General features: G+C 36.2%; 1 protein-coding gene across 2 annotated transcripts in view; it reads left to right on the top strand.

Annotated features, from left to right (window-relative positions):
• Nucleotides 1-449: 449 nt before the first annotated feature.
• The window catches only part of PRR16 (proline rich 16), a 258,323-nt gene continuing 233,572 nt past the window's right edge, over nt 450-25,200 (top strand). The window contains exon 1 of one of the 2 annotated variants that reach the window (XM_028529228.2): nt 450-813. In XM_028529228.2, the coding sequence (XP_028385029.1) occupies nt 655-813 (159 nt within the window). In that variant the 5' untranslated portion in view covers nt 450-654. The remainder of the gene's footprint in view (nt 814-25,200) is intronic. The other variant, XM_036020687.1, reaches the window with a different exon arrangement.

Below are 25,200 nucleotides of genomic sequence, written 5' to 3' on the forward strand. Positions count from 1 at the left end.
TTGAGAATGATTGGAGGTCTTCGGGGCTAAACATTTAGAGTCGTTTTACTGACCCTAAATCCAACTCTTGACCGGATCTGTGAGTCTGTCTGTATTGATTGATGTGAAAGCGTGCTGGGGATCCAGGTCTCTGCTGGCGGTGAGGCAAAAGGAGTCCGGGCTGATGTGAGAAGACACGCAGCAGTCTGCGATGCTGAGGGCTTTTCAGGATCAAGACCTGGGGGTGGGCACGGCAGGAACTTCGCTCCCCGCTCCCTGATGCCCAGGTGCCCGGGGAGAGATCCTGGAGCCAAGTGCCAGGGGCACCGCAGCTGACAGCCCCGGGCACCACGGCCCGCGGAGCTCACTCCCCGCGGGGTGCGAGTGCGAGTGTGCGCGAGAGCGGCGGGCGGCGGCGGGAGGAGGCGCAGGCGCGCTGCTCGCCGGTCTGCAGCCGGGCGCCGGGCGCCGAGCGCCGCGGCTCGGGGAGTTGATGGCAGCACCACAGTGCGGCCGCTGGGCCGAGCGCCGAGCGCAGCCACCCGCCGCTGCCCAGGGAGCGTCCAAGATGTGGAGGGATCCGGGCGGCAGCGGTTGCAGCAGCGCCAGGGACCGGGGCGCGCAGCAGCCTCCGCTCTCCTGCCTGTGTTGACCTGCCTCGTCTGGCCCCAAAGAATGTCAGCCAAGTCCAAAGGGACCCCCCCCTCCTCCTCTCCAGCCAAGGGACCACCGGCAGCCTCCAAAACCAAGGTGAAGGAACAGATCAAGATCATCGTGGAGGATCTGGAATTAGTCCTGGGCGACCTGAAGGACGTAGCCAAGGAACTTAAGGAGGTGAGAGGCACAGGGGTGGGGAAGGAGGTCGTCGCCTTTTGCCCCCTTGGGGTTTTCGGTCCGCTTTTCACTGGGAACCGGCGACTTCTTAACTCTTAGGAAACTATAGTAAGAAGCCTATAGACGGACTTTCTTTGCTCCGGTGACTCCTGAGAAGAGTTGTTGCACTTTTTAAATTTTTTTTTAATCAGGAAGAAATCAACTAGTGTTTTAATCGATGGAACTGGGATGGTGGGGTGAACGCGCGCGTGTTTAGGTGTGTGTGTGTGTGTGTGTGTGTAGTGTCGGGGGAGGGGGGATAACGGGGGTGTGTCGACAGAGGAAGAAATGAGCAGCCTGGCTGGGGTGTGCAAGATGCCCCTCTCCTGCCCTCTTTCCCCCACAGAGTCCTTCTTTAAGTCACTCCTTGCCTGGCAGCCTCCTCAAGCCCGGGCCGAAGGGGGTCCAGGTCCGGGCCCTGGGCCAGACCGGGGAGGGCAGCTTGGGGGAAGCTAGGCTCCAGCTCCCCTCCCGGATTTCCGAGCCCTGCTGGAAGGAAGGCATCCCTGCTGCTGGCAAGGGGTACCCAGACTTGGGGAATGTGGAAAGGGTCCGGGACTTTCTCACTTTCACAGTTTCTGAGGCATGCCTTACCCTCTTCCGAATGTCGCTCCTAGTAACTCTGGGCCTCTCCCCCCACCCCCTTCTTCCTTCCTCCCATCTTGTCGCCACTTGGCGTTGAACCTGGGAGCTTGGCGCATTAGTGTATGTGTGTTGTCCGTGTGTGTGTTGTGCGTGTGCCAGGGTCTTGCCACTGGCGTCCTAGCTCTTGGGAACCCGGACTGTTTTGCTTTTTTCCCGCTCCCCACCTATTCCTCTTCTGCCGTCTCCCCCCCCTCCAACCCCCGTTATCCGGATAGAAAGAAGCGGAGGCAGAGTCAAGGCTGAGGCTGCGTAAAGGAGGCTGCCGCTCCCGGCGGGGGCGAAGGCTGGCTTGGGAGGGGTCGGGTCTCCGCGAGCCTGGCTGGAAGCTGGTGGAGTCGCGGAGCTGGTGGCGGAGTCTGAGCCCGCTGTTCTGCTACCGAATGGGCGCCTGGTGTGGTCCTCGGTCAGGGAGTCCGCACCCGCAGTTTCTTCAGAGCTAAGACTAACTTCTAGGGTGGTGGTGCTGGAGGAGGGAAGGGAAGGGGTGGGCGCTTCGTCTAGGTCCAAATTGTAATCTTGTTTCTGAGGCCGAGTGGGAGGAAATTGAGGGTTGTTTGGATGCCCAGCCTCTAGAAATTAACCTCCTCTACCAGTTTCCAATCCAAATGTGAGGCAAGAGTCCCTCCCTCCCTCCTACCCCCACCCCGCCCTTCCTTTCCCTGCTCTTCATTACCTCTATGACCAGAACTCTGCATTTGGTACCAAATGCAAGTCTGTCAAAATGGCCCATTCATGGGCAGAGTTCTGTTTGTCGTGGCAAATGCCATTCCTGTAGGTGTTCCACAGACAGTACATAATTATTACTGAGGTCCTGAGAGTGGAGATTGATACAGATGATAGATGTGAGGATAGAACTTGCTCATGTTCTCGGGGCTTCTATAGGATCATTGCTTCACAACTGGTTGACAGATGGTGAGGTTATGCATTGAAATTCAAGTCTAGAGATGCTGTTCGTTTCTTTGTTATTCTTTAATTTGACATTTTTGGCAGGCTGTGTTTTCATCCGAAACATCATGGCGTTGTAAAAATGAACAAATTTGGGCATGTTCCTTTTGGCAGAATCGTGCTTTATAGTTGTTGAGGTTTCTGAGGTGGGGGATATGGGAAACCTGCATCAACACAGTAAATACGTTACTGTCTTAGCAAGGAGGCTGAGCTTCAGATAGGATAGTCAATCAAAACTCTGCGTCGCTGGGCACATCCTTCCTTATGATGTGTCACTCCATTCCCTGCTGCAGACAGAACAAATGACACGAAACTGCATATGGTCTTGTGCTGTCTTGCTTCATTATTCTGTAGAAATATGGAGATCAGTTAGACCTATACTGAAACTTTTAACCCCCCTGAGGGTCTTGTGTAGAATCACAAAGAAATACACCAGGGAGTCTGGAAATCTGTTCTTTTCACTCTCTCTGTGTCTTCATTTACTGGAGAATATTTAAGGGGGGAAACATAGTTTATAAAAGGAACAGAAAAGCATAGATAATGTACAACCAAGGAATGAGAGGATTTGTCTTCTGGACAGATAAGAGAGAAAATTTTGTTTGATGCTTTGGAAGTTTGATTGGCTGCCAGGGCGAGTAGGGGTAAAAACCTCACCTGTAAGAGTGACATTTGTAAGTGATAAATGATGCGAGGTGATTGTTAATTATTTATGGAAGGATATCATCATCCTAGGTTTGCACATGGAATTGTATTATGGTATGTCTGAATCTCAAAACATTGGCAATTTATATAATATGAATGATAGTTATTTTGAGAACAGAATATTTATAGGGCATATTTAACCTATGGCCTTTTGCAGTTGTCCAGCATTTCTCTTTTAAAGACCATACTGCACATGTGACTGAGCATGTCTGTGATGCAGTTTTGAATGAAGGAGTAACTGAAAACTTAGTTAATTACAAACCTTGTTAGTTTCTATACCCGTGACTTACAAATATAAATGTCGCTGTAAATTTATCAATTGTTATACTCAATATTCTGGCTGTATGTCATTAGTATATACTAAGTATAAACTGTTTTATTTAGAATTCTAATTTCTTTATTGGTAATGCCTTTAGGCCTTAATATAGTTTGATAGTAATGAGTAGAGAACTCTTATTAACTTGTAACAGAAATTATAACAAAGTGATATGACTACATCACTATATCAGTCAATATGATACTTATTTTACTTTTCTGCTTTTTTATTCTATCTAAAGTACAATATATTTAATTTTGCATAAACTCTGCACCAACAGTATTGGAATTTTGTTTGAAGTTATTTTGAAATTGCTTTTCCTTTTAGAAGTTTTCTGGCCTTTAGTCATCTGAAAATTCAGGTAGTGTGGTGGATTTGAACACAATAATAGCTTCTGGGAACACTGATAATTAGTAACAAAACTCCATAATTATTTTGGGTGTTTTTTATGACCAGTTATTTAATCATGATTCAGTCATTTATAATTAGATTATATATTGGAAGAAGAGGAACAGGATTTCTAGAAAATCTGAGGGCCGTTTTATTCTTCCCTCAGAATTTAGAAAAACCTCAAATAACTTGACTTTCAGACATAATAGGGATCTTTTGGTCTTTTGTACTACAATGGGAAAACATAAGTAAAATTCAGCATTTTTATTCAGCACTTTCTATATATTATGTTATTTTTTTATTGTTACCAAAATGAATAAGTTATCATTTCTGGCCTCAGTGAGGTCAGAATGTTGGTTTGGGATGCATTTATCATGTCTCTGAACACCAGCAGTGTAAACAGACATTACTGCCTTAGTGGCCACTCTCACTATGATCTAATAAGTTTGGGAGAAGTAAGCAGAATTGAGAATAAGAGTGAGCGTATGTGGATTAATGAGCCCACGCTTGCTGTGTACTTAGTGGTATGATAAGCCTTTGGTAAATAGAGTAGAAGATTTTAAAAGATAGGAATTTTAAGAAACCATTTATTCAGATTGTCACGATTAACACAACAGGATCAACGCCTCAGTGCCAAGTGTTATAAGTAAATACTGGAGATTTTTATGAAGGATACGGTTTTGTGGGGAATAAAAGGTCAAAAAAAATTTTTGATCTTTCTCTGGTATGTGGATAAGATTTGAAAAGGTTGAGAGAAGAAGGAATTAACAGGAAACAGAAATAGGAATTAACAAGAAATTAATCCATATTGCTTTTTTCTACACATGGAAAACATTATTGGTGAAACTCTAGAGTTTTAGGGATGAAATTAACTATTACTGGTTTTCAGGTGTGTGATCATTTATTTTTAGAAATGTGGAAAAAAGAGCTTTTTAAAAATAGTTGTCAAATAACCTGACATCTCTAGGTACCAATTCACCAGTTCTTTTACAAAGATCTCACTGGAGACCTGCTTTGCATCATATGTTGTTGTTACTATGGGATCACAGATCTCATTAATTAGAGGGACACTGTGCAATAAAGAGCATTTTATTTGGAAACAAAATTCATTGCTGATTCAGGTGAATTCTGTTTGAGTTTAAACTGATTATAACCTTGAACATTTTTCTCAGTGTTTCGATTTATGATTTTAAGTGGCAAGGCTGATCTGTGGGTTGAAGATATATACGGCTACATCTTATGAGTAGACAGGACTCTTACATAGGAGCCAGGGAACCAGTTAACATTCGTGCCCTGGAATCACTCAGGGACTTTTCTGTGGGAAGGTATGTCGGCACTGTGGCTATGGATGGCAAAGCACCTCTGAGTTTTCATATACAAAAACAAATTAAATTAAGTTTAGTTTTGAAAAGCTTGGAAATCTGTAAGAAACCATTTGGGAGCTGATTAAAAGAGAATTAACAACTATCTTTTTTAGTGTTCTTTTTTAATGGTTTATCTACTTGAAGTTGTGTAGTTTATTGCTCTAGGAAATCCTACTAAATATTTTTTGGTTAATGAGTCCACTCATATAAACTTAATTATTAGAACAAATTATAAAGAATAATATGTGGATTGTTTCCTAAGTTCTAAAGTTACGAGTGAATGAAATTTCTCAGTTCATTCAATTGTAGCAATAGCCATTTCTTCCTACTCTCCTCAACAGTCTAACCCCCAAACTGGAGTATATTTACCAAATGCTAAAATGCTTTTTAATTTTTAAGTATGATGGCTTCACATGTTACTGAAAAAGCAGAACGGTTCTGAGAAACTGAAGATAACCAGTGACTACCTTTCACTGACTCTATTGCCAACACCTAAAACCCTCTGAGACTCAGAGAATTAGCCGATAAGAAATTCAGGTAGCCTTAAAGTAATAATAAATGTTTGTTTCAGGCAATAGTGAAGTAATAGATAATAAAACCAATCTAATAGGTTTTACTGTTACCTGGATTATGTTCTTTTTTTTTTCCTACCCTTACTGCTCTGAGGATCTCAAACTGTAGGATAAAAGATAGAAATGCCAGTTTGAATAAAATATATTTTTTCCAAACAAATTAAACTACAGAACCTTCTACAGAACTAATCATGAAAAATTTCTTAGGCAGCTTTTGAGAATTATGTGGTAAAATTTCAATAGGCTCCTGATTCAGTTCTGAATGAAATGTGGACAACTAACATCAAGCTGAACATAAAATACTAGAAAACAACAAAGAAAACTTTTTCCTTTGGGAAATAAAGTTATTTATTTCATTAAAACTTTATTTTTATAGGGCAGTTTTAGGGCAGTACAGAGCAAAGCTGAGCAGAAGGTACAGAGGTTTTCCATGTAGCTCTGTCCCACACATGTCCCCTCCTCCATCATCAGCATCTCCCACTAGAGTGGTACATTTGCTTACAGTTGATGAGCCCACATTGATGCATCATGTTACTTAAAGCCTGCAGTTTACAGTACGGTTCACTCTTGCTGTTGTGCATTTTATGGGTGTGGATAATTGTATAATGACATGTATCCATCATTGTGGTGTCTACCTCTTCATCCCTCTCCCAAGCTAATCCCAAAGGTGCTAGGTTTTTACAGAACACATTTCATTTCTTTCCTAATTTTGGAAGCAATACAGTATGCTATAGAAAGTTTGGGGGGGAAATCTCAAAATTGTAAAGGAAAAATAAAAGTTATCCTTAATGCCACACAAAAATAGATATGTTGAACACTCGGCTATATTTTCTTTCAGTTATTTTGTGTGAATATTTTTAACATAGATAAAGTCATATAATATTATGAAGTCATATACAATGATTTCTGCTTTCCTGAGTAGTAGTAGATCATAACCATTATATAGATGTGCTATAAGTTACTTTATAGTCCCCATAATATTGGACATTCTATTTATTTCCAAGTGTTTATGGCTGTTAAATATCACTAAAAAGACAGTTTTGACAATATAGAAGTGGCTAAGAGAGAGTTTACTCTGTACCTGATATTCTTCTAAATGTGTTTATTTATATTTAATTCTTCTAACCCTCAAAACAAATATATGAGAAAGGTACTACTGTTATTTCGTATTACAGATAAGAAAACAGAATCCAGAGATTAGTTACTTGCCCAAGTTCACTTAATTTTAAGTGGAAAAGTGAGATTTCAATGCCAGGCAATTTATTGCTAAAGTCCAGGCATTTAAGCATTATATTCTATTTCTTCTTCTTCTTCTTCTTCTTCTTCTTCTTCTTCTTCTTATTATTATTATTATTACATTTTTTAGAAGAAAAAGGAATGAAAGTTTTAAAGTTTTCTATTTTTATTGTCAAAGTGTCTTCCAGGGAGTTTCACAAATATTTATATCCACCAGGAGTATATATGGACATTGTTTCTCAAATTTTGAGAGAAACTAATACATTTTTTTTTAAATTTAAGCCTTGTCATATAGCCTATTATTTCCTTGTGGTAATAGTCATTGTATTTGTGCATTGCACTCAATTTTGAGCACTGATATTGAGGCAAAACTAATAGTGAGTTAATTTAACCTTGCAATTTGCATCTCCCAAATAAATAGAGGCTATAGAGAATTATTTTTGACCTATTTAGTCTTAAAAATATTAATGATAATATCACATAGTTTTTTTATATTATGACTTAGAAAATAAAGACACAACTGATGGGTACTTGTTGATATCTAGCTAGCATTGTATACCGCTGTTCCAAATGAATAAAGGAATTTGGCAAACTTTAATTCTCTTTTGTTATCAAATTGCTTTATAAGGGAGCGGTTTCCTGAGATATTTAGGGTCTGGCAGTTGTTTCACTTTCTCCTATTACTGATAAATAGAGAAGCTTGTCAAATTCTTTACCAGGTATGAAATTATTGAGCTGGCTAACAATGTCATATGTATATTTATAATTAGATTTCTCATGTGAATTCAGTGGTATTGATTGTAAGCTACCCTCTCCCCTCATATATCAGGGAAATAAGAAATGACCTTATTCTAAAATCCTATTTGCTTTTTTCCAGTGTAATATGGTTAGATGTATTTTTATTATATTTAAAGTTAGTTTCATTATATTTAAAATTAAGATTTTCCATTGGACCTAGGAAACCAAAGTTAGCACTACTGCAACTCTAAACAAGAACCAGAAGGTAACATTAAGTGAAATGAGAAAATAGACAGATCTAAGTGATGTCCAAATCAAAGTAGACTCTCAAGGGGACCTGTAAAATCAGGACAAATATTACCTTATATGGTGTCAACAAAAAGTCTCTGTCACCTGTCTAAAGCCAACAAAAGAACTCAGCCTAGGATTTGGTAAAAGGAGGAACTTTTTTCAGGTAAGCAGTTTGCAAACCTGAGAAATTCAGCCTGTGGAGGAAAACATAACTGTACTCTACCAGACAAAAGGGTGCCCACTTTTTAATAGAGAAAGTCTTTAGTCTCTGTTTGGTTTTTTTTTTTTTTTTTTTTTTTTTTTTTTTGCAAATGAGGAATCCAAATTTACACAATCTGATTGGCCCACCTATCACTGCCCTCATTCATGGAGTGGTTCTGTTTAGTCAAAGATGCAAATGAGGATACAGTTTTGCAGTTCTCATTAGACAGGGTAAGTCTCCACCCATTGGTTGAAAGACAAAACCAGGAACTCCTTTATAAGAGTTAATGCAGATGGCAGGAGCACAGTGCAGGAGGCTGAAGGCTTAGTCTGTAGCTTTACCCTGAAATTAAGCATGGGTGAGAGCTCTCTGTCAGCAGTGGCTGCTAGACTCTGATCATGAATTTTGTCCCCGTTAACCTTGAGGAGTCCTGGGCAGGTAGATTCCTTCTTGAGGTTCATGATGGCATGAGCTGTTTTTAGTTTTGAAAATGAAAGGACAGGAGAATTCCAAAGGACTTAGGCTTCTAGACTCTAGGTAAGAAATATGAACATTGTTAAGACAGAACTTATATCTATGATCTTTGTTTTCCCCCCTCCAGCTTTGCAAATGCTACTTCAGTTTGCAAAGTTTACTTCTAGAATACTTGCAGAGAGTCAAATTATATACCTATGCCCATTGTGCCAGTTACTATGGTGTTTGGCACACTATAAATAGATTTTTAACTACAGATAGCATATGATAAACTAGTCTAGAGAAAGCAAATTTGATTATTTTTAACAGGTACTATATGCATGCTAACAGATTGGTGTTTATTTACCTGTTTCATAACATCAAATGTATCCTAAGATTGCAGGCTGTGTTCATGTGACTGAAAATTACTAGGTTAGAAAATATGTCAGTCAAATGAATTGTTTTCTAGCTACAGTGGTTCTTATTTTTCCCCCCATATCATAGAGCCCTTTGAAAATTTATAAAATTGTAGATATTTATCCTAGAGCAAAAGCTCATACAAAAGTAAGTCATTGCAGATGTTCAGGGAATCTTGGGGGAGAGAGAATGACTCAGGTGAAAAGAAAAAACAAGTGACTGATTACCTTTCTTTTTCTTTTTATATTTTTTAGCTAGTTACTTGGGACCAGCTCTATAATTTTCAAAATCAAAAGCCCTGGCTCTACTAAAAAAAAGAAATACTGATGACTATAATGTGATGGTTTTTATTTCAGGGAGACAATGGTAAACCAGCAATTTACTTGTCTTAGAGGGGCTCTGGTAGCTGGTCTCAACACAGGAATATATTCACTTCCTCAAAAACTACAGAATACTTGTGTGTCTAAAGGTTAACTGTCACATTTTTTTTTAAATGACGTGTGCTGGAGCATATCATTGTATAGGACAAGATATTTCCACAGCTTGTTATAAATTATGCATAGTCTGTTTTTGAAACTGGCCCCAGAACAACACTTTCTGTTTTATGATTTCCCTGTGTGAAATTAATTCATGAATTAAGAGAGAGTTAGTGAATTCTTGATATGTGTAAGACACTGTTGTGAAGACCATAAAGGATACAAACATGAATAAGCTTAAGAACCTGTCCTTGAAGGAAGCCCCTTCTAGGAGGCTGAACTTTATGGGCAGGAGGGTGCATGAAGAAACTCTAAAGTGATGTAGAATGTGTAGGGGGCCATGATAAACTACACCTAGAATTCAAAGATGGGAGAAACATTCATCTCACTTTCCAATTTAATTGATTTTCTCTATGTTAATGAATTCTAAATTCTGTTTAATAAGATATGTAGTAACTCCTGTAATAATGCATCGTGGCTTGGGGATGTGAGCGCAAGCCTTTCAAACTCATGCTTATGTTGCCTTATTACTCCACTTTAGGTTATTCTTAAGGATTATGTTAATACATTGTAACATTTCAATGCATATTACCAATACCAGGAGTTACTTTTACAAAACATGTATCTCCCAATGTTTTTGTCAATGCATTTGAAAACAATCAGCCACCAGTTAGTGTTCACTTTTAAATTGATTAACATAAATCATTGTTTTACATACATTGTAACAATCAAGCTTTTGTAGTTTAACATTCTAACTTAATTTGAATAAAAAAACTAAAAATTTATGCAGAATTCCTGAAATAGAAAATTATTACTTTTTAACTTTTGACAATAGTGAAAACACTATCAGGCAACCATAATTAATTAAAAATAACCTTGTAACTTTAAAGCTCAAATATCAGAGATAAGTTCATGTCTATTCACTTATTTGTAAAGTATAACTTTGATTATTCCTTGATTAGATAGATCATTTTTTATAAATGTTTAGAATTATCATTTTTTAATAATAGGAGAGTTTTGAAGTGACATAGTGCAGAAGGGTAAGATCTGAGACTCTGACGCCAACCGCTTTGGTTTTTAATTGCTGCGCTACACGATGCTGGGCACGTGATCTCTGTCTGTGCTTTCAGTTTCTTCCTAAAATGGCAGTGGTGATATTAATGACCTACAGCATAGGCTGGTTATGGAGATTAAAGGAATTAATATATATGACTCACTTAGAACAGTTCCCATGTACAGAGTGAGTGCTATAAGTATGTTTGTTTTATTGTTATTATTATTTGCACTTATTTGAGCCTCTTTTTTTCATGTATTCGACAGAAAATTGTTAAGCATCTACATATGCTAGGCAAGCAGTTGCTGGGGATATAGTGGTTCACAAAACAGACCAAATTCCTTCATGGAGCTCACACAGAGAGTGGGGAGGGCATGAGGAAGACAGACCAACATAAAAAATAGCAAATTATGTGAAATCTTAGACAGTGACAAGTCTAATGAAACAACAGGAGATTGTAATGGGGTGAACGGTGATGGTGAGGAGGTGCGTTTTTAAATCGGGTGGTACAGAATGAGCCTCGTTGCGGAAGTGACACGGCGGTGTCAGAGGAGAAGCTGGAAGGTGAAGGGGCATGCCTTGTGGGTACCTAGGGGACCGCTCTTCCAAATAGAGGGCACAGAAGCTTGAGGACCTCATGGTGGGCCTGTTTCCCACATATTTGCAGAAGAGCAAGGCCAGTGTGGCAGGAGTGAATGAGAGGGGGTCAGAAGGGCACTGGGGGACATGTCTAAAGATTTTAATTCTTTCTCAGAGTGAAACAGGAACTTTGCAGTTTGGGGCAAAAGGATGAATGGATGTGATCTACTTCCATCTTTTTCTCCTTACCTTTAGTCTTTAGTTCAAAGTTTCTCAAACACAGCTCTCTTGACATTTTCGGCTGATAATTGTTCAGAGCTGTCCTTTGCATTGTATGATTTTTAGCAGCAGCCCTGGCCTGTGCTAAAATGTCAATGTGGCAATTGAAAATGTTTCTAGATATTGCCAGATGCCCCCTGGGGAGAAACAGGAATCGCCCTCATTGAGAACTAATGCTCTAGCTCTTCCTTCTTATTCCATATTAATTAATATTGCCTTCTTTGTCCCCCTTTTGTTTATTTATGCTTTTATTTGTTGTTTATCCATCAAGCATCAGGCCTTATGTTTCTTTCAGATATCGTGTTCTCTCTGTTTTTTTTTTACAAAGCTTTATCTGCATTCTTACTTACCTTTACCTGATTCTATTTTTTCCCCCGAATGTGCTTTTAAAATACACCTTCTCATTTTCCTTTTCCACTTGCCCTCCCTCTTTTTCCATTTTTGACGATGAAATACAAATTACACTGAAAAACTGTAAGGAATTTATGTACACATGTCTATTTTACAATTTGGGGGGCGGGATTCAGAAGGACTGGTGGGAGAGGCCAATGCTGACTTGCTTGGCTTCTTGCCACTATTAGTTCCTGAGTAAGGTCTTTGGCAACCTTGACTGTAAGGAAAGGCTTTTCATCTCATCTCTCAGTCAGTCTTATGCTCCTCCTGCCTCTTCTATCTCTGTAGAAATAGGAGGGTATGAGTGTTGTCGTGGCACACATTGTAGAAGAAATAAGGTGATGGTGATGATGTGATGATGATGGACATGACCAACACCTGCTCATTGCTTACCAGGAGCACTTCTGAGTTAACTCATTTAATCCTCACAGTTCGCTTTGGAAGTCATTATCATCATTCTACATAGGGAGAAGCTGAGACAGTAAGGTTAATATAGAAAGCTAGTGATTGAGCTGGATGCTCGATATTTTTCTTTTGTACCATTGTCCATACTGGCTTCCCAGTTTCCAGTGGCAGCATAGTCACTGCTGTTTTACAGGTTTTTCACTTCACTGTAATCTGTCTTCTCCCTCCTCCTCTACCTCCTCTGCTTCATCTGTCACTTTCCCCTTTATTGCTCTTTTTTTCTCTTGCTCTTCCTGTCTTCCTGTTTTTCCATCTTTTTGCTTTCTCATCAGCTTCTTTGATATGCCTCAATATCTTCTTCATTTATCAAAGTTTTTCTTTAAATTCCTACTATATGCAAGACAATGTGTTAGGCATTATAAATAAACAGTGAGCGACACATATACGGCCCCTGCCATCTGAAATTATATACTAGTGGGGAGACATTCAAATAATAGTAGAAATAATACTTATTAAGGAGTGTTAAAGGCTATGAAAGAAAAGTGCATGATACAGTAAGAGCATGAACTTGGTAAACTTTGTCTGTTCTCACTAAATGGGTTTTCAGATTGGCTGCTTCCTTCTTTCCTACTGCCACCTCCTTAATCCCTGTGCTACTAATTTCATGGATGTTGTTTCAATAGCCCTAGAGCTAATCTCTCTTTTGTTCTCTGCCAATTCATTCTCTGAACACTGCCAGATTAATCAGCTAATGCACTGGTTTCTTCAGGACACATCCACCCCACCCTGGCCCTTAAGAGATCCCACCCTATCCTCTTTATCCTTAAAATGTCAGAAGAACAAACCCAGCCTTCCAGCCAGACATCCAGCAGTCTCAGTTTTCTTGTTTGGCTATCTGTGTCTTCTGTTGAGTGAGTTACACAGAGACCATCCCAGACAGACAGTCTTGATATTTCCACAATTTTTTTACCTAATTGAATTCTGTACTCTTCATATTTATGGTCACTATACCACTGCATTGTATTTGCTTATGTTATTTAACAGTAGTTCCTTGTCTGTGCCTTTTTGAAAAAATCTATTAGCCTTTCTTTCTTAGTTACTGACCACGTAATCTTCTATGCAACATTTTTAAAGCCTCACTCTTGTTATCTGCTGAGGAATTTGAACTTGAGGATCCAACTCTGAGTAATACTGATTAAGGCACTAAGGTCTAAAGGCCCATCCTTCTACTTGTTCTTTTTCATCTACTCAAGAAAACAACTACCCACCCTCCCTGTCTCTCCTACACCATCTTTTTTACTCTCCGCAGATGATTCCTATCAGCATACAAATTAAAATATAGGTAATAGTAAAATCATCTCTTGATCCTACTTTCCCTGAAAATCACTATCCCACTTTTTAGCTTGACTTTACAAATATCTTAAAAGAGTTGTTTTGTGTGTTATTACCTACTTCCTCCCATTCTGTTAACACCCACTTCCATCAGACCTAACTGTAACCACTACATCAGAACAGCTTCTATTTGTTTATTTTTTCTCTGGTTTCCTTTGCCCAAGGAGATTTATCAGAAAAAAAATATTGCTATGAGAAATGTCTGAGCTTTTATTACATATGTTTATTTCTAGGGTTTTTATGGTCTCACATCTTATGTTTAAGTATTTAATCCATTTTGACTTTGTTCTTGGGTGTGGTGTAGGAAGGTGATCTAGTTTAATTTTTTGTACGTATTTGTCTAATTTTCCCAACACTATTTATTAAATGTTTTTAAAACCCTCACCTGAGGATTTGTTTATTGATTTTAGAGAGAGAAGAAGAGAGGGAAAGAGGGGGAGACACAGAGAGAGAGAAGCATTGATGTGAGAGAGACACATCAATCAGTTGCTCCTGTATGCTCCCTAACCAGGGATCAAACCTGCAACCTAGGTACATGCCCTGACTGGGAATCAAACTCACAACCTTTTGGTGTATAGGACAATGCTACAACTAACTGAGCCACCTGGACAAGGCGATATTCTGAAAATTTGTATGGAATCACAAAAGACCCTGAATAGGCACAGCAATCTTAAGAAAGAAGAATAAAGTTGGAGGAATCATGCTACCTGATAACAGACTATACTACAAGGCCATAGTAATCAAAAGAGCATGGTGCTGACATAAAAAAAAAGTCATATAGATCAATGGAACAGAATAGAGAGAACAGAAATAAATCCATGCCTTTATGGTCAATAAATATTTGACAAAGGAGGCAAAAATATGCAATGGAGTAAAGACAGTATTTCAGAATATTTGGTGTAGTTCTTTGAAATACATCATTATTATTTTGATAGGAATTGCATTGAATCTATAGATTGCTGTGGGTAGTGTGGACACTTTAATGATATTAATTCTTCCTCTCTATGAAAATGGTATATGCTTCCACTTATTTGTATCTTCTTCAGTTTCTTTCTCCAGTGCCTTATATTTTTCCAAGTATAGGTCTTTGAATGCACATTCTCCCTAATACTTATTGTTGATTTATTGATGATAATCATTCTGAGAAGTGTGAGGTGATAATTTATTAGATTTAAATTTGCATTTCTCTGATGATTAGTGACATCGAGCATCTTTTTTTTAAAATTATTTATTAAAAGTTTTTTCTAATTTTATTTTAATCATTGTTCAAGTACATTTTTCTGTCCTTTACTCCCGTCCCAGCCTACCCACCCCTCCCTCCCATTTCTACCCCCCCTAGTTTTTGTCCATGTGCCCTTTATATTTGTTCCCATAAGAGCATCTTTTCTTATTGTCTGTTGGCCATCCATATGTCCTCTTTAGAGAAGTTTCTATTCAGGTCCTTGGCCCATCTTTAATTGGATTGTTTGTTTGTTTTTTGATATTGAGTTGTATAAGTTCTTTATAAATTTTGGGTATTAACCCCTTATTAGATGTATCATTGGCAAATATGTTCTCCCATTCAGTGGGTTGTTTTTTCATTTTCTCTATGGTTTCCTTTGCTGTGCAAAAACTTTTTAGTGGAGAAAAGGGAACCCTCATGTACTGTTGGTGGGAATGCATATTGGTGCAGCCACTGTGGAAAACAATATGGGTTTTCACACCAAATTAAAAATGGAACTGCTTTATAACCCAGTGATTCCACTTTTGAGAATACATTGTAAGAAACCTGAAACACTAATTGGAAAGAACTTATGCACTGCAATGTTCATTGCAGCATTATTTACAATAGCCGAGGTTTGGAAGCAGCCCACATGCCCATCAGTAGATGAGCAGATCAGAAAACTGTGGTATATAATGGAATACTACTCAGCCATAAAAGGAAGGAAATCTTACTTTTTGTGACAGCATGGATAGATCTGGAAAGTATTATGCTAAGCAAAATAAGCCAGTCAGAGAAAGACAAATACTATATGATTTCCCTTATAAATGGAATCTAATGAACAAAATAAACTAACAAACAAAATATAAACAGATTCATAGATACAGAAAACAGACTGACAGCTGTCAGAAGGGAGGAGGGTTGAGGAACTGGATTAAAAAAGGTGACGGGATTAAGCAAAAAACAAACAAACAAACAAACAAACAAAACCTCACAGACACAGTCAGTAGTATGGTGAAGAGGGTAAAAGGGGATGAATGGTGATGGAAGGAGACTTAATTTTAGGTGGTGAACACACAATACGATATACAGACGATTATTATAGAATTATACACTTGAATTTTGCCTATGTAATTTTATTAAACAATGTCACCCCAATAAATTCAATGCAAAATGCTTGATATATATATAAAAACATCTGTGTCTATCAAGGTTATCAGTGACTCTGTGTTATTTAATCATATAAGCGATTTTGACTTCTAATCTTATTTAAAATGTCTTTCAGCAGCATTCTCCAGTCTCTTCAAATTCTTTACCTGGCTTGAAGAATGCGGTGTTTTCTCACCTCACTGGTTTTCTTTCTTTGTTACCTTTACTTATTCTTCCTCTCAGATGTCTGAGTTAAAATTCTGATCCTTTTTATTTTTAAATAAAATATTCATACTTAACTTCTTGGTGTTTAACTCAATCCTATGATTTAATTCAATTTACAGGTTCCAATTGTGTATCTCCAGCCCAAATCTTTCTTCTAAACTTATACAGTCAACAGTTCTCTACAGCTCTACTTGGACATAAGAGATATCTTTTCTTTACCTTATCCAAAAGTCAACCCTGATCTCCTCCCTCCCTCAAAACCTAATTAATCCTTTACAGTCTTTCCTGTGTCAGTTGATGGTGTTCTTATCCGTCTGGAACTTGGACTCATTATCAACTCCTCTTTCATGCATTATATACAATTCATCAGAAAGTCTAGTTGGCTGTATCTTCAAATGTTTCCTGAATCCGACCAATTCTTATCCCTTCCATAGCTACCACCCTAGTCCAAGCCCACATCCTGTCATTTGGGTAGGTTCAAAATTCTTCTTACTGTTCTTTCCTGCTTCCTTAAGCTTTTTTCCAGCTGAGGAGCCAGGGTAAATCTGTTACCACGTTACTTTTCGCAAATCCCTGTAGGGACTTCCCATTTCATTCAAAGTCAAAGTGCTTACAATGGTATTAAGGCTTCAAAACATTTTCCTTCTTCTCCTGTTATCTCTCTCCCCTCCTTTCTTGCTACTTTATCTCCAGCATGCATGAGGTTTTTCTGTTTCTTGAATATTGTGAAACTTTCTTGCCATTAGTCATTCTAAATCTTAAATTAATTGAACAATAACTCATAAAAAGATATTGGATACTGTTTAAATGAGCTTTAATCATCCACTGTGTCCTTAAGAAATATGCAAGCAGTCTGTTACAAAAATCCAATATTATGTAAAATACTCAATAACTAGGTAATATTAGTGTTTGGCTACTCTTTCTTCTTTTTCTTTTATGTACTCCCTCTAGTGTTCAAAATGATGAGTCCTTATAATTAGCTTAGTCAGATACTGAAGAGTAGATTTTAATGTAGAAATAGGACATTTGTAAATTGATATATATTTTTTTTACTTAGGTGATTATATTGTCCAGTTACTGAACTTTCAATATAGTATATGAAAAATGTATTCTCTCTCCCCTTACCAGTGGGATCTGACTGTGTCTTTTTGTGTGAGTATTTTCAATCTGTTCACTTCAATCAGGGACAATATTGGACTTCTTGGACTTCTTTCTTTAAAGCCTATACAATGTTGCAGATTTTTCCTTCATTATTGTAACTGAAGTCCAGGTTTTAAAAGGGCCATTCGAATATAAACAGAAAGCTTCTGCTAAATATATGCAAAATGGAAAAAAGAACTTGACTGGAGGAGTGTCTTTGAACATGGAAGTGAAAACATTTAGATAATTTATGTCATTTGCTTTAACATATTTAAATATTATTTAAAGTAGTTTCAGAGTACCTTAAATAAATAGCCAAGATGGTTCTAGGAATAATAAATAAGTTAAAAGAAATAATGTATGCTATTGTCATTTAATATAGAATATTATTAATTGCTTGCCTATGTAGAAGAGAAGATACTTTTATTATAAAGTTAACTAAATTACTGCTATTTACTGATTTTTAAAAACCAGTGACTAGTAACAGAATATGATTTGACTTTGGGTGGTGGGCACACAGTGAAATATACATATCATGTACCACAGGATGTATACCTGAAACATTTATGCCCTGTGAACCAGTGTCACCCCAATGGATTTAATTAAAAAAATTAAGAAAAACAAAAGCAAAATCAGAGACTAGTGTTGGAAGTTAATTTTTCTAAATTGACATAATATAACTTATATTGGATTAATGTAGTACAGTTTTTAAACCACTTTGATTCCTATTATTTCAATTGGTTAACTTCAAATGAAGTAAAAAAATAGAAAGAATAAATTGCTTTCAATGACTTTCAGAGACATTGTTTTCTAAGCTGTATCTACTCTCTGGAAGTACTTTGATATTATAATGATTAATGCATTTTAAAATGGAATTCAAAACTCAACATTTACCCTGTGCATTTTTAGGGGAGAATTATATTCAGTACTTAAAACTCATTCATAACAGGCTATATTATATGTCCCTGGGAAACTTACATTTTTTAAAAAATACAGAATAATATGATACAGCATGTCATGTCTGTTTGGGGTTGTTTCATTGATAACAGACAGTATGCAGCAAAATGTTTGAGAGTTTAACATCTGCTCTTTGAAAGTCCCTAATATTCAGACATATAATGTATAACCAATTCCATTACTCAGCAACAGCCTCTTAGGTTACCTTGGTTCTGATACAGAATACCAAGCTGGCCAATAACACTAGTAGGATTTTCTTGTGCTGGGAAAATAGTTATTGAGAAACTATCCAAATTCTTATTTATAATGCTTTATAAAAATTTTATTTATTTATTTTTAGAGAGGGGAAGGGAGAGAAAAAGGGAGAGAAACATCAATCTGTCGTTGCCTCTCTTGCACCCCCTACTGGGGGCCTGGCCTGCAACCAGGCATGTGCCTGACTGGGAATCAAACCAGTGACCTTTTAGTTTGCAGGCCAGCACTTAGTCCACTAGCCACACCAAACAGGGCTATAACAATAACATTTTTCTTTATGTCAATCCATTAAAAGTGGTTCTAACTTATATACTGATAATTTTATATTACCTAATATGGCTAATTCCTATAATGTAGTACTTAACTCTTTCTTAGATTTGAAATTTTTCTAACCATATTATGTTCTTACTTATTTTTGATCCTTCTTTCCTCTGGAACATTGAAGAAGAAAAAGAGGATTTCAAGACATATTTGTAATTAGATAATGGGGTTTCAATCAAAGGGATTTAATGAAACAATACTAACACCTGAACAGTGTTAGAGAGAAAAGAAAACAGAGCAAGGGCTATCATTGAACGTAAATGTAGTAATAGCCTTTATTTGTTTGTTTATTTATTTATTGTGCACAGTGTCAGGACACACTATTGTTACAATATTTTTTGAACGTAGACTGCTATTTACTAAGTTGATAGAAGGTGATGATTATCTTAAATTGTAAAGAAAGCTAAACTGCCTAGCTGGTGTGGCTCAATGGATTGAGTGTTGGCCTATGAACCAAAGGGTCTTGTGCCTGGTTTGCAGGTCAGGTTCCCAGTAGGGGGCACTCGGGAGTCAGCCACACATTGAAGTTTCTCTCCCTCTGTTTCTCCCTCCCTTCCCCTCTCTAAAAATAAATAAATAAAATCTTAGAAAAAAGAAAGCTAAACTAATTAAGTATCTTTTAGTCAGAAGTTTTGATTGCCTATGCAATTATAATATACAATTATCTTAGTTCACTGTATAGATGTATGAGAGTGATTGAATTTATGTCTTTAGAAGTCCTTCTATAAGCCATACTGTATAGTACTACTCAGCTTGGCATTGACTGAAGTACTATTTGATTCTAAAGTACATGGCAGGCAATACTTTGGCTGATTTAGTTCCCTTTGGTATTTGTTAATTTTCAAATAAAATGTAGACATCTTAACTGGTAAATGTAGACATTACCAACATCTTAAAATATATCATTCCAGATATTAGTTCCATTATTAATATAGAAGTATTTAGTATACGTGTGTGTGTGTATAAAATTCTTCTGGAAGTGTTTGGAAGATCTTTTTGTTTTTTGAAGAATATAGCTAATAATAATAATGCATTATATTAATATCTGTCTTATAAATTATAAAATGCATATTAATTTTATAAGTACAGGAGAATAATTTGCATTAACATGGCTAGAAGTATAATTTAATATTTCTGTAAATTTAAGAATAATTTCTTAATAAAAGTGTTGCTTCAATGCACAGTATCATAAAACATAATTTGGTTAGTGTAAAAGAAAATTTTAAATTGTAGCATGTTTATGGAAATATGTGAAATTTGTTTCAACTTACCTAGAATGTTTTTCCAAAAATATTTAAAAATTGTTTAATCGTTATACTTAAAAAGATGTCCATTACTAAAGAGAACCAAGAAATACCTGAATTTGATTTAGTGTTCAATCTGTCATTCTAACAAAAATAACTAATCATTCATTTTTTTGTTGCTATGATTGCCATAAAATTTTTCTTAGGAACAGAAACTATTGATACAATTATGCGATAATTGCCATCTCCCTCCCTCTCTCTCTCTCTATCTCTCTCTCTCTTTAATGAGCATAGTACCCACTGGCATTTTCTTTTTTTATAGTCAGGATGTATGTATGCTCTGTAAGAATAAGGACCTTGTATGTCTTTTATATTACTTTACCCATTTAGTTTAGAGCAGTGTCTATCATGTCATAGTTTAGCAAAGTATATTTAATGAAGACCTATAAAAGTAAAATTTAACACTTGTTTCTTGACAAGTATTATTTAGCCAATAACGAATAAGGAGTTTTCAGTATCTGAACATTTATAATTTGTCTTATATCCAGACCCTTTGTGTTGCTCCTTATTTCAGAATTTAACTATTGTAGTGGTTAAGGTGGGTTAGATTGTACTGCATTAATAAATAATCCTGAAGTCTCAGTTGTTTAATTCAACACAGCATTTTTTTTAACACACTATGCTCTCTGATGCAAGTTGGCAGAATCTGTGCTCCAAAGAGTCCCTCAGAGTCCCAGGGTCTTTTGATAGTGCTATCTGAACATATGGTTCCTAGGGGAAAAAAGAATGCAAGGAAAATTCATACCTATAATTCTATCTTTTAGTCTGTAATTGGCACAGACCGCTTGTGTTTGGTGTTTGCAGAACTGTCACCCTAAGCTAAGTGCAAGGGAAATAAATCTTTCTTATAAGCTGATGATGAAGAAGATCAATTGGGATTTGATAAGCCCAGTATTGTCTTGACCACAACTCCATTCTTACAGATTCTTGTTTTTTATTCAGAGTAAGGGTTATGGATATTTATTTCATTGAGTAGGTTTTACAGACTCACACATTTTTTCTCTCTCTCTCTCTGTCTCACACACACACACACACACACACACACACAGAGTTTGCCAAACTCAGTAAATTTGTCATTCTTTCCCAAACTTATTGGAATAAGGATTCTGCTTTTTGGAGAACATCTGTCAGAATTAGTATTCTGTGGAGCAATTTTAGAAAACATTCTTTTGGATCAAATCAGAATGTGTCATATAAAGAAAAAATTTACATTTAGTAGAATCTTTAGCCTATAATAAATTCTTGGGTATATCACTTTTCATTGTGCTTTTCAATAAAAAATAAACATAATAATAATATAATAATACACCATTTAGTTCATCATGAAGACAAATTTCTGATGACTCAGATGTCAGATCCGTAGTCAAAGACCTGAAATTAAGAAAGGAAATGCCCGGACTCAACTTCAGTGATTCCTAACTAGTTTGTGAAAAATTCATGCACTGAAGTAAATTTACTTATTTCAGTAAACTCCAATTTGGTCTTAGTTGGAACAAAATATTAACAATCTTAGTTTTCAGTCCACAAACACCAAATTAGAATCAGTTGCAGGTTTTCTTTTCCCCCCAGAAATGTTCATGCTGGCAATAGTATGCAGCAAAAGCATACATTCCAACAGCAAGGAAAAACCCAGAATAATTTTTAAAAAACAAGCAAATTCACAACAACTAATCATATTCTTAATAGAAATAACTTATTTCTCGATTATTCAAGTTATCCAAATGAAGTTAAATTAACAGTAGTGCAGTCTGATTTTAAAAAGTGAGTCAAATGCATCAAACATTTAAAATGATTGTTGATTCAAATATTGAAAGTAAAAAAATGCTTTATTCCTTACAACTGTAAGTGGCATAAATATGGTATTTTTTTGATATATTCTCCTTTCTCCACACAAATTAGAAGACAATGTTATAATGCTGTTTTGAATTTATAGAATAAAATATGTCATATAGATTCTTATGTTTCATTTTCTCTCTTAATAAGATGGTAAAATAATTATGAAATTTGGTGCTAGTCTTTTAAGTAGTTGTTCTACATTGTATACATATGTATATTTTCTGTAATTATATATTTTGTTGCTTTAAAATATATACATAAATAGTTGTTGACAGAAATATGTCTTATTCTGGACGAGAAGGAATGTATGTAATTTTTTATTCCCTGAGTTTTAGTAAAATAAAATTTTTGTACTAATTGAAATAATGTAATTGTCTGACTTGAGTACAATCATTTCAAATATATAATTTATGTTAACAATTTAAATGACCAGATATGCACTTCTACTGACTTATAGTTACAAACTATAATTACAACTGTTATACTTTGTGGATAAGTCTAAACCAGTTTAGAAGAGTGGGTTTAAAAGTATTTTTCCATATCGTATAAAATAATTGAGTTTTTGTAACAGTTTGGTCACATTTTTCTTTAAGTTGTTTTCTATATTTCTTTTTTTTAAGCTTTTTCATTTTATTTTTAGGGAGGGGGAAGGGAGGGAGAACAAGAGGGAGAGAAACGTCAGTATATGAGAGAAACATCCATGTACAAGAGAAACATTGATTGGTTGCCTCTCTCAGGCCCCCAACTGGCAACCTGGCCTGCAGCCTAAGCATGTGCCCTAACCAGGAATCAAACCAGTAGCTTTTTGTCCTGCAAGATGATGCCCAACCCACTGAGTCACTCCAGTCTGGCTGTTTTCTATATTTCTAGAAAAAGTATTAAGATAAATACTGATTATCTTGAGTTTGAGTCATTCACTTTATTAGTGAAAAATTATAACAGGGTCATACATGTAATTAGGTAAACTTTTTATCATATGTTTGTTGGAGATGCATTTTGGATAATGGGAAATGCCAACATTAATAAGATTATTTTTGTGCTATGACATCTGTTGTTTGTACTTGCTATGATTTTCTGAAGTTCTCTTAAGTAAAAGCAATGATGTTATAGACCAACTGCAGTGAAATTGTTTACCATGAGTTACTAGTGAGTCTTTTGCTGATGTTGGTGCAGATTTTGTCTAGACTTAGTTTTTAATGTTTATCTGCTATCATGTTGAGTGGTGCATGAGCAGTCACATGAAAAGAGTAAAAAATGTCTAGGCCCTGTGATTAATTTCCTTTGAAATTGTTTAGCCTGAAAACACTTTAGATGTATATACTGTAATAATTTCTTCTCCTTGTATATACTTTATTAACTTAAACACTGTATCTTTGTTATTTTTCTTCATTTTCTTTTTTTAAAACTATCCACCAGTTTAAAGAGATGATGTTACTTCCAAGATCATAAAGCATTGATAACAAAATCCATTAGAAGCATCTGATTAATCAGTGAATTGGACTGACACAATTCTCCATATTAATAGCATTATAAAATATGGAAATGAAGTTAATAAATTAGAGTACTCAGTATCTTCATAGCCTTTATTTTTAGTTCATATATAAAAACACATAGTATTCAGTTTACTAAGGTTAATCTTTGGAAATATTATTAGTTTCTGTTTGCTTGTTGGTTTTTTAAGTAAAACAAAACAAAAAAGCCTTATTGATTGTGTTATAGACTGCTTTATACCTAAACTATTACATTTTCTTGTCTTGTTTTACCAAAATCTTCAATAAGTTGGTATCATTTTTTTAAAGCTTTTCATTTTGAGATAATCATAGATTTGTATGCAAAGTAGAAATTATACAGAGATATCACATGTACCTTTAGGCAGTTTGTTCCACTGGTAATATCTGAAAACAATTATAGTACAATATCACAACCAGAACATTGATATACTCAAGATACAGAATAGTTCTATTTTCACGAGGACCTCTCATATTGCCTCTTTATAGCCTCGCCCACTCCCCTGTCCCCACCCCATCTCTAACTCCTGCCAATCACTAATATGTTTTCTATTTCTACAATTTATCATTTAAGTATTGTCATATAAATGGAATCATACAGTAAACAGTCCAATTGAAAAATGAACAGGCATTTCACTAAAGATGATATCCACCTAGAAAAAGAGAAAATAAGTGAGAAGATGCTCAACGTCACTAGCCATAGGGAAATACCGTTTTCTTTTGGGATTGCCTTTTTTTCACTCATCATAATTATCTGGAGATCCATCCAGGTTTTTATGTGTATCAGTAGTTTGTCTCTTTGTATTGCTGATTAGTAGTCCATGGTAGAAATGCACTATACCTTGTTTAACCACTCACGCATTGAAGGACATCTGGGTTGTTTCCAGTTTGGGACTGTTATAAAAAAAGGTGTTATAAACATTTATGTACACAGTTTTGTGTGAACATCAATTTTTATTACTCTGGGATAAATGCCCAAGAGTACAATTGCTGGATTATGTGGCAGTGCTGTACTTAGTTTTATAAGAACTGTCTGATGGTTTTCTTGTGATACCACACAGTGTCAACTATTGTAGCTATATAATTAAGTCTTGAAGTTGGGGAGACTGATTCCTCCCACTTTGATCTTTTTTAAAATTATTTAGCTATTCTAATTTCTTTGATTTCCATGTACATTTTGAAATAATTTTTTCAATCTCTACAAAATTTTTACTTTGACTTTGATAGAAATAATATTAAACCTGAATATCCATTTGGTAAGAATTAACTACTTACAGTGTTGAGTCTTCCAGTCAATGGACATGGTACATCTATTGATTTAGCTCTCACTGATCTCTTTTATCAGCATTTTATATCCTCTGCATACAATCATGTATTATTTTGTTAGATTTCTACCTTTGTGTTTGATTATAAATAGTATCATATCTTTAACAATTTTTATTGAATTTAGTGGGGTTACATTGGGTAATAAAATTCTGTATGTTTAAGATGTACAATTCTACAATACAATCATCTGTATATTGTATTGTGTGCTCACCACCCCAAGTTGTGTTTCTTTGCATCACCATTTATCCTCCCTTTACCCTCTCCTGCCGCTCCTACC

The sequence above is a fragment of the Phyllostomus discolor genome, chromosome 3 (genome assembly GCF_004126475.2).
Source record: "Phyllostomus discolor isolate MPI-MPIP mPhyDis1 chromosome 3, mPhyDis1.pri.v3, whole genome shotgun sequence".
Lineage (NCBI taxonomy): Eukaryota > Metazoa > Chordata > Mammalia > Chiroptera > Phyllostomidae > Phyllostomus > Phyllostomus discolor.